Below are 20,076 nucleotides of genomic sequence, written 5' to 3'. Positions count from 1 at the left end.
ACCAGTGGCATGTAAGAGTCCTGAGAGCCTGGTTCATCCGGAATGACATAGTTCCCCAGCAAGAGCTTTCATAATAGTGATATTAATAGCACCTACTAGACTGAACAGCGTTTTAAGTATTTTTTGAGCATTATCTCATTCAATCCGTGTAATGTGTAAGAAAGATATTATTATCTTTACTTTTCAGATAAAAAATCTGAAGGTCAGAGAGATTGGATAATTTACCCAAGTTAACCCAACCAGGAAGTAACAGCGCTGGCAATGACAGACTTTCCTTAATCAAACTTGAGTCAGGTACCTCCGAGGTTTCTTTCTGACTAGGCTTCACCCTTGGCCTCTGTCCTTGGCTCGTTTAGTCCACTTTTAGGTGAAATCCTCCTGGGTCAGTTTAGTGAATATCCCCCACTTTGATATCTGATCAGATTTCTCATTGCCCACTTCAGCCTGCTTTCAGCAAAAATCCTATCAAAGATGATTTAGCCAGAACTCCCCCTACCCGCGATATTTCCTCTAGTAATGTTCCATCCAGTAACTCTCACTCTGATTGTTGGCTATAAATCTCCTCTCATCCTTGCAGAGCCCAGTCTCTCCTACTATGGCTAAACCCCACTGTAGTAGTGCCCCCCGCCCCCGAATAAAGTCCACTTTGCCACCTTAACGAGTGTCATGAATAATATCTTTCTTTAGTAGGAATATAAACCCAGTTTTCACTGACTTAATAGTCAATGCCATGGTCTCCAAACTTTTTGACAGATTTCTAAAAAAAATTGACCTTGAACCTCCAATAAAACCATGAATATGCTTAAAAACAAATTTTATACGTGAAAGGTGCTCAGTGTAAAGGTTTTAACGGAACAGTACTGCATTGGCTCTAAGTCCTGCTTTGCCACTCACGAGCTGGGAAACTCACTTACCCCACTGTGCCTGTTTCTTCACCTGTAAAATGGAGACCATATCAGTATCTACCTCATAGAGTTGTTGTAAAGATTCAATGAGTTAATATATCTGAACACTTTGAATAATGCCTAAGGACATAGCAAGCACTATTAAGTGTTCACTGTTATTGTTATATGTAATATATTCATTATAAAGAATATCCCATAGAATATGAAAAGGTAAGATTTAAAAACAGATAAAACAGAAGTGCAGTATTTCTGCCCACCTTTCTGGATTGGTGTCCACAGCCTCTGGCCTCCTCATCTTTTCCTTTGGACATCATCAGATTTGCCTGTATCTGTCAGAAGTCCTACAGGGAGCTGGGGTGTGGCCGGCTCCTCATTTCAGCTAAGCACAAAGGTTACATCTCAGAGGAGATTTCCCTGACCCATATCTTTCCAAGTAGCTCACTTACCCCCAGGCATGCTCTCTTCCATTACCTAATCCTATTTTCTTTTTCACAGCTCCTATCACTTTCTGAAATGATCCAATTCTTTTTTTTCCCCTTTCTTTAATTCCCTCCCACCCTCCACTTCCACCCCTGACCTACGGAATGTTGCTGTCTCCCTTTTTTTAAGAACTGGATCTCTGAGGGTGGGGCGTCTCCTCCCACACGCAGCATGCACCCGGGCTTGGTGCACCCAGCACACTTGGGGGCCCTGGTGCCCCCGGGGTATGATCCGTAGCTCCACCTGGGGCACGAACTCAGGACCTTCTGTATGTAAAGCAGACATGCTAACCACTACACTATGGAGCCACCTCCACGAAATGAGCCAATTCTTTATTTGTTTGCTCATTTATTGTCTGTCTCCCTCATCAGGATATAGAATGTTGTCTATTTCATTCAGAGTGGTATTTCCAGTGGTTAAACCAGTGCCTGGTACAGAGTAGGTGCTCGAAAGACATTTATGAGGACAATGAGCAATCAAACGTTCCCCAGGCACTGCAAGAAACCAATAAATAGGAGAATGAACTCAAGAGCTTATCTAAGCAACTGCTTCCCTATCTCACCCTTTTCCACACATTCTCATTTTATAGATGAGGAAATCGAAGCTCAGAGAGGTTAGGAAAACATCTAAGAACACACACAGGGCAGGACAGAGAGCTCCAGATTCTTTTTTTTTTTTTGGTACAGAGTGGCTTTGTGTTCTTTGTCCCATTGGGGAATGGAAGAATACAGAAATCTTTGTGGGTTCAATGGTTAAAAAACCAGGCTTTATCATTTCTCCACTGTAGATCTAAACAAATTGCATCTGCCTGTATATGGTTTTGAAATAGTTTTTACCTTTTTTAAGAAAGAGAGGAAGGTAAGGAAGGAAGAAAGGAAGGAAAGAAGGAAAGGAGGGAGGGAGGGAGGGAAGGAGAGAGGAAGGAAAGGAAGGAAGAAAGGAAGGAAGGAAGGAAGGAAGGAAGGAAGGAGGGAAGGAAGGAGGGAAGGAAGGAGGGAAGGAAGGAAGGAAGGAAAAATTCTCCAGGCCACATCAACTGCATTTGCCCTGAGATTTCTATGGGAAACTGGATTCTGGGTCCATTTCAAGAGACCAGATGATTTGCCCACTGCCCCTTTCTATTGACATTTCTTGGAGTTTTCCTTTATCTACTCCCTCTGGATTACCTTCCACCTCACCTCACCCTATTCGTATTCCAGGTAAGCCTCACCTCCTGGATGTCCTTCCATGTTCTCAACAGAAATTTTTTCAGATATTTATTGAGCTGGGACCTATTACGTGCGGTGACTTTTGCCTCTGCTTTCTATGGAGTCCTCAACTCTGTCCGAGGAGCTTTGTTATCCCCATTTTATACTTATGGAGACAGAGACCCATAAAAGTTAAGTAATAATGTATTCTGATAAACCTCAGTACTAGAATCTGAAGCCAAATTCTTCAATTTCAAGGCAAATGCACTTTCCACTACATTGAAGCCACTTCCTGTTAAGACCAAGTGAATCAGTTAATAATGAATTTGGCTGTAAATAACAGGACATCCAATTAGCAACAAAAGGAAAGCTTAATTTTCTCACATAATGAAAAACCTGGGTGCAGGGCATCAGGGCTGATGCAGCGGCCCGACACCGTCAGTGGAGACTGGGTTCTGTCTTCCACTCTGCCCTCCTTAGCATGTTGGCTTCACCCTCGGGCTCATTACCACTGGTTGTAGGATCACTACTTCACCTACAGCCTCATGGCCATGTCTCCGAATGAAGAAAGGTAAAAGGTCAAAGGAACATGCTGACTGGGTCAAATCTTTTTGTTTTTTCCACCCAGAGATTTCTGTTTATATCTCTTTGCCAGAACCGTGTCACAGGGCCACCACTTGCTGTATGAATAAAAAGGAGATTAGCTAGAGGTTGGTTTAGTCAACCAACATCATCTACTCCACCTCAAATTCTTGTGTGAAATTCTTTCTTGAGATCCCTGTTTTCATGTGGCTACTTAATTGTTTTCACAGGTTCTTCAGAAGCACCTGATAGTTCTTTGAGTGTAGAGGCCATGTTTTACCATATCTTGCACCCCGCTTGGTGGCTGCACACAGAGCTGGTCTCAGTACTGATTGATTGGACAGAATTGCATTCCAGGAAAAGCATGAAGAAGAGCCTCAGAAACTGGTATTGTACAGGAGAAGACCCAGTCGGGAGCACGGGACATGTTCCTTGGGTCCTGGAATCTAGCCGAAAACTGCTGCATGTTTGTTTAGGCCACTGGTGGTGTGAGCCATCTTAGTCTGCCCAACTAAGCAGAAGAGAAGAAAAAAACATGAGGTGAGCCCGTATCTGTTTTTGTCATCTCACTCAATTTTATCTGTAGAGAGGAAATGCTTGCACAAATCATAACAACATTCATTTTAAGCCTGATTTCCTTTGATTTATTTCAACCCTGACTATGTTGAAGCCTAATTCTCTGATGCTTATATATAGGAAGACCATCATTATGTGAGGCAAGTGGGGAAATCTGTGAGATGTTGGAAAGTCCCTCCTCTAGAAATACCTCCTACTGGGGCTCTAGCAGTAGGACAGGCTACTATTTGAGGTTCATTCTTTTGGGTCAAGACCTTACCTGGTTTCTTTTTCTTTATTGCTCCCTACCAGAAACTATTTTTTTTTAAGACTATAAACGTTTAAAGAAGAGAAAAAAATTTCATTATCCCACTACATAGTTAATTTATGTCATATTTTAATTCACGAAAGCAGTTAATTTATATATTTAAAACTTCCAGTAGAGCAAAGTATAAAATGAAGTGTACAAGCCTGCATCTCTCAGGCCGGTGCCTTCGCCCAAAGGTAGCCAAAGAATTTCAGAAAATTTGTTTATGCCTATGCCAGTGTGCATGTCTATCTATCCATCTATAGATCTATGTATCTATCATCATCATCTATTATCTATCTATTCCTATGATACTGACACACAAAAAAGATGATGCTGTACGCACATCCTGTACCTTTTTTCCCCTTACCTCTCTCCACATGAAGCTACTTCATTCTTTTTCATAACTGCATAAGAATTCATCATATGGGAGCCCCATATTTTATGTAACTCCTAATTGGTGGGTTTCTTCTCCTTTTTTTGCTATTTAAACAATGGACACACCTGTACATATTTCTTTACCAACACCTACTGATATATTTATATAGGTAAACTCTGAGCAGAATAATTGCTAAGTTAAATGATATATATCTGTCTTAGTCTATTCAAGCTGCTATAACAGAATACTATAGACAGGGTGACTTAAAAATAACAGAAATTTATTTCTCACAGTTCTGGAGGCTGATTCAGTGTCAAGTGAGAACTTTCTGTTACATAGACGGTGCGGCAGAAGTTCTCTAGAGTCTCTTTTGTAAGGGCACTAATCCCATTTATGAGGGCTCCACCCTCATAACCTAATCACCTCCCAAAAGCTCCACCTCCTAATACCATTACATTGGGGATGAGGAATTAACATATGAATTTTGGAAGGAAACAAAGTTTCATTCAACAGCAGTACCTTTAAAAATTAGATGAATTTTGCCAAGTTTCCTTCCAAAAATGAGCCAACCCACTGCCCATTGCCATTGCACAGACTTACCTCTCCATAGCCTTGGAATAGGGCTTCATCACTTCAGTTTCTCACAATCTGAATTTTAAAAAAAGTCTCTCATTGCTGTTTAATTTGCATGTCTTTCCTTATGAGTAACAAGGAGCATATTTTCATATTTACTGACTACTCCTTATTTCACTCTTTGGTAATTGATAATGATATGCATTGTTCATCATTCCTCTATTTTATTTATTTTATTTATTGCATGAGCTTCTTAAAAATGAAAGAAATTAGCCCCTTTTATGTCACATGAGTTAAATATTTTCCCGACTGTCAATTGTCTTTTTTCTTGGTCTTTGGTATATTTTTACAAAAAAATTCCCAATTTTTATACAAACTTATAAGTCTTTTCCTTTGTGACTTCTGGTTTGGGGGTCTTTCTTAAAAGACATTCTTTATTCCTGGTGAATAAACTCAGCCATTTATTCTTCCAGGACTTTTATAATTTCTTTTTACATTAAAATCTTTAATCTGTCTGGAATTGATATTAGTGTAATAAGTGAAGTAGGATCCAACTTTATCTTTTTTTTTTTCCAATTAGCCAATTGTTCTAATACCACTTATTGACTAATTACCTTTTCTTTGGTGTTTTGAAGTGTTACCATTTCATATATTAAGTTCTCATATTTGGTTTCCTTTATGGACTCCTCATTCTTATTCACTGATCTATTTTTTCCTAATAACAAACTAGTTTAATTATTATAGCTTTAAAATAGTTTTAGTATCGGACTGAGCTAGTTGTTCTCGTTTTCTATTTTCAAGAAGGTTTCTGATTAATCTTCATTATTTGTTTTACAAATTCATTAAGTTAAAAAATTGCTTTTTAATTAGGATTTTATTAAATTTATGTTAATTTAGGAAGAATTACCTTTCCATCAAAGATAATAGTTCATCTGTCAGTGTCTTAGGTCATCTTTAGGTTTGTCAGTTGTCTATTAAAGAGTTTTTAATAAAGTCCCTGAAAATTACTTGTTACGTTTATTCCTAGGATTCTTTTTGGTTGCTATTTTAAATAGGAGTTTTTTTTTTAAAATCACAATTTCTAACAAGTAATGGTTTAAGAAAAGCTATTGGTTGTACGTATTTACTTTTCAACTCATATTTGAATTCTCTTACTGTTTCATATTGTTTTCCAGTTGGTTCTCTCAGGTTTTCTGGGCCTGGCATTCTCTTTTAGAATGTAAATTATCCCATAAGGGGTAATATTTTTCAAATCATTTATTTGACTAATATTTGACTATTCCTGTTTAATGGGAGGTGGTGCTAAAGTTGTAATGTGCTAAGCTGGTGCTTTTCAGATTTACTTATTTAGGTACTTCCCCCAAAAGTCCTGCTTTCCCACCACAACCACGGACCCCTCTGCTCTCTCAGTTCTGAGAACACCCCATGCTGTGTTTTTTTTTTTTTTTAGACGAGGCAACTCTTGGTTGGCCTCACAGATTGCAAGCACCTTGTCAGCTTACAATCACTTATTTTTTATTTTTTACACCTACAGCACCTGATCTTCCTAGGGGGTCTCCCATCCAAGTACTAACCAGGCTCGACCCTACTTAGCTTCCGAGATCAGACAGGATCGGGCTTGTTCAGGGTGGCATGACTGTAGACCATACCATGCTGTTTTGTTTGTGAGATTTCATGTATCTTATTCCCCATTCTTTACTTCCGAGACCTCCACTTAAATGTCAAGGCTTTAAAAAAGCCTTCCCTCAATTGTAGTTGAAGTTCCCAGTCCCTTTTCTCTATGTTCCTACATCAACTTGACTGTCATCTTTAGTAATACTCAACACACTTAAAAGTACTGCTTTCATTATCTGTTTTCCTCATTAGACATCAAGCTCTGGAAGGAACAGGAGGGTGCTGCCTTACTGCTATAATCAGGGTCTCCGCACCAGGCCGGCACCTAGGAAGCACCCAGTGACTGTATGTTGGATTGTAGCCTATAGCAGCCTGTTTTATCTTAAAGTCAAACGAATTTTGCCTTCTATTATATACCTGTGTTCTTTTCAGTATAAAAATAACTTTTTAATGATGGAGTAAATGAGCACCACAGGAGATGGCCATGCCTTTGTGAATTGCAAGAGAATTAAACTCTCCATCTTTAATTTGAAAGATGAATGATGATTTGCCTTCCCAATGAAGTTATTTTACAAATAAAAATCTTTGTTTCCAAAATATTTACTGTGGGGATCAGCATACCTTGGTTTGGGGTGGGCAGAGGAACCTTATCATTCACAATTTTCTATGGGCTCCTCCATGCCACTCGCATGCAGCAAGACACAGGGGCCCAGGTTCTGATGAAAATGAGGGATGTATGGGTGGACTATGGGCGAGCAGAAGAAACGACCTGGCACAAACATGCCATCGACCATGAGAATGTGTGGCAATAGGGCAAGAATATATGATGAATAAAAAATGAACTTCCCAAGCTGAAAAAGAGCCATCACTAAGAGGCCAGATGGAGAGAGCTCGGGGTGGCTATGTGCAGGCATCCATGCTAATAGCAAGCAGCACTGTCAGGAAACACAGACCCCAAATCCTGGGTTCTGCTTCAAGGGTGCTGCTCTTACTCTTTACCTCTGACACTCAACCAGTGTTTCTGCAGCACAATCTTCATGCCAAAGAAGCTGGGTTGGGAGGAGTTTCTAGCTATAGCCTTCTAGTCTCTAGGCCTAGGTGATGGGTGACTAAGAAGTCTTCCCTTGTCTTCCTGTTTGATAACCTTGACTCCTATGCAAACTTGCCACTTCCTTTCCAGCACATCAGGACGTATTTGGATGGGCAGCACCGATCCAGCCATAACAGTTCTTACTACACACTTTCTCCCTGGAGAATTGGTGTCTTTGCAACTTTAGATATTTACATATAAAGAATATTCCATGCAAGACACCTCTCTGCTTCAACTTAGGCCAAAAAGCGACTACTACTATCATCATCATCATCAGTAGCTAATATCTATTGAGTACTATATATCAAGCTCTCTGCAAAAATTATTTTAAAGCATTATTTAAATTGCGGCTAGTAGATAAAAATGTTATGGACTTGGATGTTTTAATCCTATAGTCAGCAAATGTGCCACACTCTCTCATTCATTATAATTTATCTACAAATTCTCTTGGATTTCTGGATAATCATATTAAGAAAAATTTCAATTTTATTTCTTCCTTTTCAAACTTGATGTCTTTTATTTTTTTTCTCTATCAAGTTACACCTGTAGTACTATGTTAAATATTAACAGTGATGTGATGGTAAACATCTTTGTGTTCCCAATTTTTGAAACGAGTGAAACAAATCTGATGATAGAAATCAGGACAGTGATTGCCTACCTGGTCAGAGTAGGTCAATTGACTGGAGAGGGTTTTAAGAAAACATTATGTTAAAATAGAGGTGAACTATGTTTTGTTCTTGGTCATGGTCACATGGCTGTACACATTTGTCAAAGTTCATTGAACTGTACACTTGAGATTAGTATATTTTATTGTTATTTTTCCACTTTCTCCTTGATTTCTAAGACCTCTTTTTATATTAGAGAGATTAGCCCTTTGTGATATAAATTGCAATATTTATTACCAAAGTAAAATTTACATTTTGAATTCACCTTTTTTTTTTTTTTGCATATAGAAATGTAATGTTTATGTAGCTAACTAATCAATCTTTTATAGTTTCTAAATTTTGAATCATAGAATGGCTTTCCTCACTCCAGAATTATAAAACAATTCTCCCATGTTTTCTTCTTTAAAAGTATTCTGTGTATTGTTTGAGATGTGGATCCAAGTTAATATTTTTCCAGATGGCTTTTACATGTATTATACTAATAGAATTTGTAATGTTTCATCCTCTTTATATTTCTAGGATAAACTCTTCTTGGTCATTGTATAATAGTTTTTATTACAATTAAATATGTATATCATTTTAGTATATTACATATACACACATATGTATATATGCATATTTATATGTCTAGATATATAAACAAACTTTTATAATTTGCTGATTTACTTGGGATTTCTATATCTGCTTTATAAGTGAGATTGGTCTATATTTTTTTCTTTTTTCATTGTCCTTTTTGATTTTTGGTATTGAAGACAAAATAAACTCATAAAAAAATTGGGTAGCTTTTCCTCATTAATTCTCTGACACAGTTCTTAAAACTATCTGGGCCTGGTGCTTTTTGTGGAGAACTATTTGACTCCTGATCAAAATTTTAATTGTTATTTGAATTTTATATTTCTTCTTAGGAAAATTTTGTTAATTTCATTTTTTTTGTAGAAAGTAACTTCTTTCATCCTAAGTTTTCCAATTTATAGGCTTAAAGTTAATGCCGTTCTCTAATAATTTAAGACATCTCTACAGCATTCGTTTTTCTTTCCTAATACCATTTTTTGGTGTCTTCTCTCTTCTTTGCCTCATTAATTTACAAACAACCTTAGGGTGTTCTGCTGACATTTTTGGCTGATCACTAGAATTTCTGGTTCAGGGCAGCAGGATATACCCAGGTTTGAAGTCCAAGGATGAGGACACTGAAATTACGTTTGTCAAGGATTCCTCCACACTTGGCCCCGGGCCCTCCTCTCCCCACCTGGTCATCTCCCTCATGCCGAATATTCTCCAGTCTCCAGAGATAAACACTGAACTACCGTGGAGTGAAGCAGTGTGACTCGAACACGGCCTAACAAACATTGCATCAACTTTCTGGAAGTTGCATTCAAGCAAGCCTCGTGCCATCAGATTTAACCTAAAAGACAGGGCTGGATTAGAAAATGCCATAACTGTAGGCTTTTTTCTTAATGCTCTCTCAATGATTTATTTGTTTAGTTAGTATTTAAATGTCTCTGATGTGTAAATCCCAAGTGAAAAAAATATGTTACATCTATAGTTTCCCCTAATCGATTAAAGAAGTTTTGCCAAGAAGAGACAGTGTTCCCTACTTTAGTGTTTGTGTTAAGGTTCATGTGCAGATATTGACCTATCTGTATTTGGGTTTATCTATACATGCACATTGGCCAGTTGGACCTTCTAGAGCTGTGCTATTCAATATAATAACCGCTAGCCACATGTGGCTATTTAAATTTAAATGAATGAAAATTAAATAGAATTAAAGTCCATTCCTCCATCACATTAGGCATATTTCAAGGGCTCAGTAGCCACATTTTCTAGTCGCTACAGTATTAGAAAACTCTGAATTATAGAACATTTCCACTATCTCAGGAAGATCCATTAAACAGCTCTGTTCTAGAGGGAATTTCAACAGTAATTAAAGTAGTAGTTCTTGTATGCATGCCTCAGGGAACAGATCACCTTGTCCTTACTGGGTTGGCTGAATGCCTATGGTTATGGCTAGTATGATTAAAAATAGTTTGTTCTTTTAAAAAGCAGGTTAAACAAATGTTTTAGAATGTTATTTATCTCAGGCTTTAGCATAGAGATTCCAAAACTCAAGAATTCTGAATTAGCGAAACCCAAATTAATGTGATTTACTGTATTCCCTAGGTCAGTCTTGAAGGCTAAGCTTTCTTTCACATTATTCCTGGCCAGAAGTCAGCCCCCAGCCCCCCCCCCCCACTGCTATTTATATACTTGTTGATGGAAATGATCACCCCTTTCCTGGGCACTATCAGCCCTAAAACACTTGTCAACTTTGGCCACTTTCCTAGAATAAATCATTAGGCATTTTCATTGCTTTTGCACTGTGAGTGACATCTTTAGCAAAAGCACTCTCCTTCCCAACAGTATTTGCCAGTTTGGCCTGGTAAAAATAGATAACTTATCATGATGTTTCCTGTTGTGTATGATTCAAGTTATCAGATCTATATATGCTGAATGTGTCACAGATGAAAGAACATTCTTTTGATGTACTCACAGCAATTCACGTGATATGGTAAAATATACATGAATCAGAATGAGAGCTAGGAGACCATTGGGCCAGGGTTTCTTCCTGTGTTGGGTGTGTTTGGATTTACAAAGGGATGACAGGCCAGCAAGAAGAGGGTGAGCCCCTTACGTGTGTGCTGCACCTCCTGCTGGCCTGAGAATGGTGGGCAGACTCCTTCAAGGAGTCAACCACAGTAAGAAAAAGGGTCTTGTGTTTTTGATCAAAATTTTTTTTTTCTTAGAGTTGTGGTGACATGTTTGCTAGCAGCTTACTCTCTCCTGTCTATTCAAAGTCTATCCTGACCAGATGGTGTGGGTTGTAAACCAAAACATTCATTAAAATCTGTCCATTTCCTCCACCCCAATCTCTGGGACCCATTAAGAAGTGAGCACACAGGGTGCTAGTTCATTCATGCCTTATTTCAACCACCTGAGGGGGAGCCTGGAGGAACAGGATTAAGGGGACGAAAGATCAGAAATCTTTGGCCATCACACTGAGGACAGAATATGCTATTTTCCTTGCTTTTCAGTTCTTCCTGAATATCCACCTGTTGTCTCATTTAATCCATCACCAAGTCTGTTCATCCTTCCAAGTACCTCTGATATGTGTCCACTCTCTTATTCCATCACCCCAATTGAAATGACCACTATCTTAGTGTTAGATTACTCTCCATCTGCCTTCACACATCAACCAGAGAGCAACACTTAAAAAGACAAATTCAAACATGTCACCTTCCTGCTTAAACCTCTTCTTGCTTAATGAGGATAAAGACTAAAATGCTCAATCTTGTCTCTTGGGACATACCTGACTGGTCCCTGCTATACTCTTTAACCTCCCCATAACATCATTTCCTGAACCTTGTAATTATACTTCCGTAACACAGGCTTTTTCTTCAATTCCTATAAACTACAGTTGTTTCTGCCTAGGGCCTTTGCACGTGTGGTACCCTGTGCTTGGATTATTTTTCTCCTAATTCTTTCTCACCTGGTCAACTCATACTCATTCTTCATGTATCAATTTAGTCACCACTTCCTCTTCATGTATCACTTTAGTCATTACAATCCTTTCCCCCAGAACCAGGTGAGGTTGAGGTTTGTATTTATAAAGGTGACTGATGAACCTGTAAGATTTATGAGCTCCAGAGATAATATGTATTCTTTAATCACCATTGTATTCCCAGCTACTGACACTCTGCCTGGCAATTGAGGCATGAATAAACCTTTGTTGACTAAACAAATAAATAAAACTTTTGTTATCTGCCAGGAGAGGAGTGGAGGCTATAAAGGAAATCATAGACTTAAGAGCCCTGGGTTCAAATCCTGACTCTGCCAACTTATTAGTCAGGTGATCTTGGGCAAGTTAATTTACCTAAGGTTCAGTTTTCTTTTCAGTAAAATGGGCATAACCATCTTTACATGGAGTTGTGAAGATTAAGATGCTGTATGCATCAGTAGGTTCTCAACAAACTGCAGACCTCCTCCTCATCATCATCGTAATTGCTATTATCCAATTTGGAGACAATAGGGTGGAAAGTACTCTGGTGAGGCCACAGAGCTCCTCAGGAAGAAGTGACAGATTACTCACACCCAAAAGGAAACAGTAACGTTTTTTATTAAATATTACAGTGGATCAAAAAGTACAAAATATCTCTTGCCTGCTATGTGATTGGGAAACTATTGGCACGTAATACAGTATCAAAAGCAGTAATAAGTACAATTTGGAAAACATACAAAATTGAGTGTTTATAGTTGGCTCAGCATTCTTCTGGTAGTGTTTAAACTAATGCAAAGGTTACTCAATAACCTCTCCATTGGGAAACTATATAATATCACTGGGCCACGTTGCTATATACAAATAATCACCTTACAGAGCAGAGGTTACATAGCTGGAATCACCAAAAGTATACAATATTTACAACACAGGAAAGTTTAAAAAAGTATAAACAGCCAAGAGATTATGCTGCTATTCTTCAGACATATTTCAACCATGGGGAGACAAGCAGAATATCAAATACATCAACAGCCAACACTGGAATTTAAGTGCTCAAGATAATCATTGCAATGGTGTAGGTCTCACCAGGGCAAACTTGTTCCCAATTTTCTTTAAAACTGGGACAAGAGTAAAACTGGACCAGATGGGACTTGGCTGACCACCACCAAATGTGACTTTGTGGGACACAAGTGAAGAGAAATAAATGGTTCTCTTTGAAGGCACACTACATAAAATATTTTTGTAGGATCACCTCGAAATTTCCATCAGACTCACCAACACAGTGAAATACAGTACTTGAGAATTCATGCACCAGGTCAGAAAGTTGTAAAGTCAACATTGAGTTTTAACAAACCCTTCTGTATATGCCCTGATAAACAAGTGAACTTAAGAGCTTCTAGCTAGTAAATAAATAAGTCAGTCCTGTGGCAAATATTACAAGTTCCAATCACTTACTAGGAGAATACTTAATTCTGAAACGTGGTTGGGCTGGTTTTTTTTTTTTTTTTTTCCTTTTTTATGTTGAGTTGCCAAAAGTTAAACCAGAAGTTCCATGGAAAGGCTTTTAAAAAATATTATTTAGACTCTCCAAATCTCCAGTAAATCACGGACTTAGTGCATTTTGAATTGCAACATTTCTTGGAAGCCACACTCAGTAAATAGATTTATGACTCTATTGCCAATTAGATTCCACAGTTTCCTTTACAGAACTACCAATAACAATGGTTGATTGCACAAAGATAGGCTTGTGCAATTCCATTCAATAATAAGGCCCCTTGAACTCAAACAATGCAAACAAAGCCCTATTTAAGACTTTTTAAACCGTAGTTCTCAGCCAATGAAGAATTCAATGGTCATTTTGAAAGATTTCCAAGATCTCTGTTCGGAGTTTTAAAACAAATAATACACTGCTTCTGTTGGGAATGTATGCCCCCATTTCTCTTTATTTGTCCTGATGTTTTGCTGAGGGTATGAGCTTCCTCAGACAGAAACAGTTAGTCTCTTCTAGGAAGAGATGAGAAAAACAAAAGCTGGACTATGTTAACATTGTTTGAAAATGGTGTGATCGAATTCCAACATGATGAAACCAGACTGAAATCATCGCGGCGGGGAAAACAAATGCCCCCTATTCCAAATGGATAGGTGAGCTCCACCAGGGACAGACTGCCCCCCACCCCGCCCATCACCATTTTCCTTGAGAAACCGACTCATAGAAACCACATACGGTCTAGCCCATGTCTGCTGCAGAAACACTGGAGTTTTCTTTTCTTCCATGTCCTCTGATTCTGTGACCATTCAATCTAGTGCAACTTTCTTATATCTGTCCTGGCTAGCATTTTGCCAGCTGGAATTGAGATCTTCCCGCCCCTCCCACCTCCCCCGCCCCCCATCTTGTGCAATAGCAGGATAATCTGCACTCACACATTTATAATCTAAATTCTACTAGTCTATCTATGGTTCTATTAAATATATATATATTATTCCACAGGAAGGTAAATAATTAATTGAAGCAAATGGAACTCTTAACACTAGATCTCTACATTCTTTTGTTTCCACCTTTGGATATTAAGTATGTTACATTGAATATTTGGCTTCGTATCATGGAAACATTTCAGTACAAATGCACGGCATGCATGGCTTCGTTTAAGAGCCGCAATTTCATTGTTTACCAGTTTTGATTATTTTGCAGTCGAGTTACCTATTTAGAAGTTGAAAATTGTCATCAATCTCCATAGAATTGAATTAAATATCTCAGAGGTAAAAGACTTGATTAACTATGGTTCTAATGTCTACTGGTAGTGTTGGGGGAGGGGAGGTTTGGCTGGGGAGTTCATCAAAGCAGTCTTATCAGCAGGGATGGGACTTCGAAAGAGAATCATTCTCTGTATTAATGGACTTTTAATACACTTAGAAAATGCATCCACCTTGATGTTACATCTCGGCAGCAAATGGAATAAAGTGGCAAGAATGACAATATACATTCTCCACATCTTTTGACTGCTTGAACAGCTTGACCGTTTCTTTCCAACAATAAATCAGAAAGCGGACTGTATTGCCAGGTGGTTACAAACATGATACCAACCACCGTATGTGCATGCGTACACATAAAACACGGCCCCATAAACCGAAAGAGGATGACTTTCTTTAGAAATGAGTAATCCAGTATGCCAATTATCCCCAAGGATGTGGCCTGGGAGGTTCTTCTTGAGAATAAGAAACGAACTTGATGAAGGCAACGAGACTACCTATTACATGAAAGACCATGGCCCAGGGAAGGTATTTGGTTCACGGGCCTCCAGCTGCTCATTTTCTTCTGGATAGTCGAGCTCCATCCTCTTCCCAACCCCCTTTTCCCGGACTTTTTAAAGGGATCAGGGCCAACACCAATGTAAATCATTTTGGCTCCTGTTCTAATTTCTGAAATTCCTAAAATATCTGTGCAGCCCACAAGTATGTCCTCTAGACTCTGTTGTTATTCAGCAGCTTGCTGCCAGTGAGGTTTTGTTTTTATGATTCCTCTGGTATGTAGGACAGTTTCACAGCCTAGATAAGGTAAGTACAATGCTTGATATTTTCACATAACCCAATACTTCAAAGCAAAGCATTTGGTCGGGTAAGCAGTGTATAAGCTCTTTCAACTATGCCATTTGTGAGGAACAAAGTCCATAAGTTGCGGATCTGCAAAGGAACGTTCTTTGCACTACTGTGTGCTCAACTGTTTCTTTTTCATTTGTTCCACTAGAATCAGTTGCTTCAATTTGTAAACAATAACTTTACCACCCAAAGCTGCTCAAAATGATAAGATGTGGAAAAAATTACAAACACACATCAACAACTAGGACAGTCAGTCAGCCTTTAAAACAAAACAAAACAAAATCAAACAAAACGGAACAAAAAAGACCTACAAACAAAAGCGATACTGTTTAATTAAAAAAAAAAAAAAAAAAGACGAGAGGAACTGGGAGAGAATGGAACTACCTGTATATAAATTAGGTGAGCAAACAGTGATACGAGTAGTTTTAAGAAGCAAATATATACAGTCAATTTAACAGTGTTTACTTCTCTGGATTGTTTAATAGTGTCAAACGAAAGATCTATTGAAGTTTCACTATACATTGCATTGATTGAACCTTGGAGAGTTTTATGAAAACAGGGGCATCCCTTGGCATATGCTTGCCAGTCTTCCTTGCCCCTTCCTTTGAAATGCCTGCCCCTTTTTTGCCCAGATTGTTTCCTGACCATCGGAACTCAGACGGGGTCCTCCAAGTTCTTCCTAGAGACACATAAATCCCTTCACAAGACTCCCGTGCAAAGTGAACGATCTGGGGTACAAGGGCATCTGTGTCGGAAGGGGCTCAAGACTGACCAGCCAAGGCTGGTGTCGTCCCAGAAAAATCAGGTGTGTTCACCTCCTCTCTTGGCCCCTTTGGCTGGAACTGATCTTACCCCCAGACTAGAAGAAATGCTGACTTGTAATTCTTCTACAAGCCATCTCTCCCAGGGTAAGGACTGAAGCTCTGTTAGCCACGCCGCATGGATGCTGGGCAGAGCTGGGCTTACAGTTTTGTGCTGGGGTGTACGGATGACAGCTGAGAAGATGGAAAGGCAGCTTGAGGATTTATAGCAGCTAGAGGGTAAATGCTGTTGTGCAAAAGGTCCCCATATGAACTTCCTACAGGTGTGGCTGCAGCCAAATGTCTGTACAGCTGCTGAGAATTTGTCGGTGATGTAAAAATTCCTCTTTGCATCACAAGCGAGTGGAAAGCCAGGGGCTGCATGAGTGGAGAAAGCACGGTCTGGTTTTTCAAGTACTGTAGAGAATGAGAATATCCCGCTGGGAGCCTGGAGTTGAGGCCCGAGTTACACAGGCTCCCAGAATACAAACCTGGGAAGATAGGGGAGGAGAGGGGGTGCTTGTGGCCTTCCACCGTGCCCCCAGAATGCCCACCATGCGCTGCCTTGCTGCCTTCGCTCTCCTGCTCACAGGCCTTCTCCTTCCCAGAGATCTCCTTGGAGGAGTCCAGGGGAGACACTGCCCGGGCCTTTTTCCCAGCAATCACGAGGTCCAAATCCTCCAGGCTGCGCTTTATCGGCCGCGCCGCACCAATGTTTTGAGGACTCATTTTCCGGTGCAGGATAGGGTGGACCATGCCTTCCATCTTCCTGAAATTCTCCAGTCTCACATGGTGAGGTTTTCCTGATCTTGAGAGCGCTTCAGGGTATTTTTTAGGAGCCGACATGGTCATGGGCGATACGCGACAGGCTTTGGGGTGACAGTCTCGACTCTGGTTGTTTATGACCTGGAACTGGGAGACGCCTTTGCTCTCCTGGGGCGCAGCGGTGGCGTGGGCGAGGCCGAGGACCTTGCCGGTGGGTTTGTGCGGATTCTTGGGAAGGCTCAGATCCGTTGGCTGGTCATCCGTGGTGGCTTCCGCTGCAGTTGATTTTTTGTCTTGCAGATGTAGAGAGGTGAGATAATTTACATGAAGCTTCTCTTGGTGTTTGTGGGAAGAAAAAGAACTGTTTTCCGACTCCCGGTACACGTCCCTGCAAGGGTACTTGGACGTCTGCTCATTATGAAGATGATGTTCAGTGTGTCTGTAGAGGCTGTGGAGATGCGGAGACGAGTAGAAATCAGCCAGGAAGCTGGGCATGTGGGAGTGGGGGAGGGCTCTTTTCTCTAAGAGTTTTTCCTTGCCCTCCTGAATTTCTTGCTTCAGGACATAGGAATCAGCAAGGGGGCTGAGGTGATGCTTGGAGAAGCTGCAGCGGTGGGGATCCGATCGATTCAGTTTGTCATGCTTAAAAATGTCATTGATGCTCTTTCTGTCTTCCGAGGGCTTGCTTCTGAAACTCTGCACATGCTGGATCACCGATGGCCGGCTGACCGCCATGTGGTCGGCGCTTTGGCCGTGGTGGGCCTGGGAGAAACCCGAGCACAGGTCATCCCTTGCAATCAGTTTCTTTTTGCTGATCAAAGGTGGTGGGGAGCCGTAGGGGTAGCTGCTGGAGAGGCTGGCCCCACTCACTTGTGACAAAAGTTTTTTCTTGGCCAGTGGGGACATGATGCCTGGATTGCCCCTTGAGTAGAGCAGAGGGGTGTAATTAAGTCCATGGTTCTCATTCATGGGCCCAGTCAGGTCTTTGTCTTTGAACATGTCAAATGACTGGACCACAAGGACCTTTGGGGTCTGCTTTAGTGCATTGTGGATGTCATCGCTGCCGAGCTGATCCACCTTCACGGTGCAGTTGGCGATGTAATCTGCCATCGCGGGCACTTTGTCATCCTCCATCTCGCTCTGGTTTGACAGTGGCGGCTGCGTGTTGGGGAAGCCGGGAAAGGACGTGTCTTGGAGTTCATTTTCAGGGCTCTCTGTAAAACAGCAGGGCTTGGGGTCTTGTTTTGCGTCCACCAGAACACTGGGAGAGATGAGAGACTGTTTGCCAGCCCCTGGATCCCTTTCAGGGGCCAGAGGAGCACTAGGGAGTGGAGGAGCAGGGCCCTTCTCTCCTGCCTCCTCTGCCACCTTCTCACTGTTGGTACCTTGATCTGTTTTGTTGTCCCTTTCTGGGTCTGCTGTGGACACTAGGGGCCTCGCTGCAAAATCCTGGTACCCTTCCATTTTTTTCTTCATGTCTGCTGCTGGGAGAGGCTCAGTGATGCTTTTCTGGTTTAAAATCTCTTGTTCCTTCTCTTGCTCTGGTGAAACCTGATAAAATATTGCAAAAGACATTAAGGAGGAAGCCAAATGCATTGACACATTTTTCTATGAAATAAAATATCACATACAGCAGTTTTTCTAGAAAATAGGTTTGTCAATTAGCTCATGGAGGTTCTGTAAAGCTTTATCACTCCCCAATCATGGTTCTAAACAAAGGAATCTAAATTACAGAAACATTAGGGGAAATATGCATATTCACTTAGTCCCTTATGAGACACCTATCAAAATATCAAAGTGTTATATACTGACAGTATACAATCATATCACTCCTTGATTCTAATATATAGTTTAATTCTGAGGTTGTCTTCTTGTCAAATCAGTCAATTATCCAAATGGGTTTTAAATTACATGTTGTGCTTTATGGCACTTTGGAGAAAGATTTTTTTTAAAGTCTCTCTTTCAAAAATCCAACCAATCCAATGTCAACAACAAACAATGATTTCAATATAACTCCTTGCCTTCCTTTGAGAGAGCAAATCCTGTCCTAAGGTGTCTAATATGATGCATAAAATTAGCGATGCTTAAGTGTTAGTAATTTCTACTTAGTGCCATATGACATGCAGATAAAGCTAAAAACATTGAAAATTTATGCAGCTGCAACATCAGCCTGTCTACCTGAGAAACCAAAGGACTCTTAAGTCCTTCTAGGCTGCAACAAACTACATTTCTATTAAAGCTAAAAATGAAGTTGTCAAAATCCAGGCAGTGAGTGCCACCACAAATACAGCTTTTCTGTTCATTGAAATAAATTGTAGTCAATGAGATGGATGCTCTTTATGCGTCCCTATTGACAGAAGTTGTGGGCACAATTCGACCTATTCATTGCATTATGTAGCTGTGCAAACTTTGACCTCAGAAGGCCATTTTAACTTTCCATCTGTGCCCCAGCTGACGGACAAGCTCTTTCAAAACTTCTGTCATTCTGCCCCGACATATCTTAGTGGAGAACAGTTCCAAAACAGTTGTATTGAATTGATCCTTTTCCCCCTCATCCCTTGAATGTTATTCTTCTTTGTTAAGAAGTGTCGACTACATTAGCATCTTTGAGTAAGACTGAGGATGCTGGTGTAAGGATACATAAGAAAAAATTTTTTAAGGAATCATACCCATTTCATAGATATTTCTCCTTAAATCTAATTATATATATTCCTGTTTTTTAGGGATGTGTTATTATACCTAAGAGCTTTGGCTTATTATCTTTCTTTTTTTTTTTTTTTTTGCACTAATAGCTGCCTTTTCCAGTAAAAAGATCATTACTTGTTCTACATTAACAATCATCATTGGTCTCCTGAGCTTATACATTACATGAAAGTATAGAAAAATAAGTACAGCAAGGGAAAAAGGCAAACTGCATTTAAATGTTAGTTTCTGATGGGGCTGTAGTTTGTAGTGGGGCCATAAGGGACACTCGGTTTCTATGACTTAGGCCTTCAGTTACATGGAGATCTATGCGTTTAGTTGTAAAAAAGGTTTTAGGAGGTCTTTGAA

General features: G+C 40.0%; 1 protein-coding gene and 1 pseudogene across 2 annotated transcripts in view; both read right to left on the bottom strand.

The window, feature by feature from the left end:
- Positions 1–6,493: 6,493 nt before the first annotated feature.
- Positions 6,494–6,612, bottom strand: LOC111745781 (annotated as a pseudogene).
- A 5,857-nt stretch (positions 6,613–12,469) lies between these two features.
- ARID5B (AT-rich interaction domain 5B) overlaps positions 12,470–20,076 on the bottom strand; it is a 174,902-nt gene continuing 167,295 nt past the window's right edge. For both annotated transcript variants that reach the window (XM_011370225.2, XM_011370226.2), the window contains one exon: positions 12,470–18,576. In XM_011370225.2, coding sequence (XP_011368527.1) covers positions 16,423–18,576 — 2,154 coding nt within the window. In that variant the 3' untranslated portion in view covers positions 12,470–16,422. The remainder of the gene's footprint in view (positions 18,577–20,076) is intronic.

The sequence above is a fragment of the Pteropus vampyrus genome, unplaced genomic scaffold (genome assembly GCF_000151845.1).
Source record: "Pteropus vampyrus isolate Shadow unplaced genomic scaffold, Pvam_2.0 Scaffold165, whole genome shotgun sequence".
Lineage (NCBI taxonomy): Eukaryota > Metazoa > Chordata > Mammalia > Chiroptera > Pteropodidae > Pteropus > Pteropus vampyrus.
Note: the sequence above shows the minus strand (reverse complement) of the source record. Positions and strands in the feature narration are given on the sequence as shown.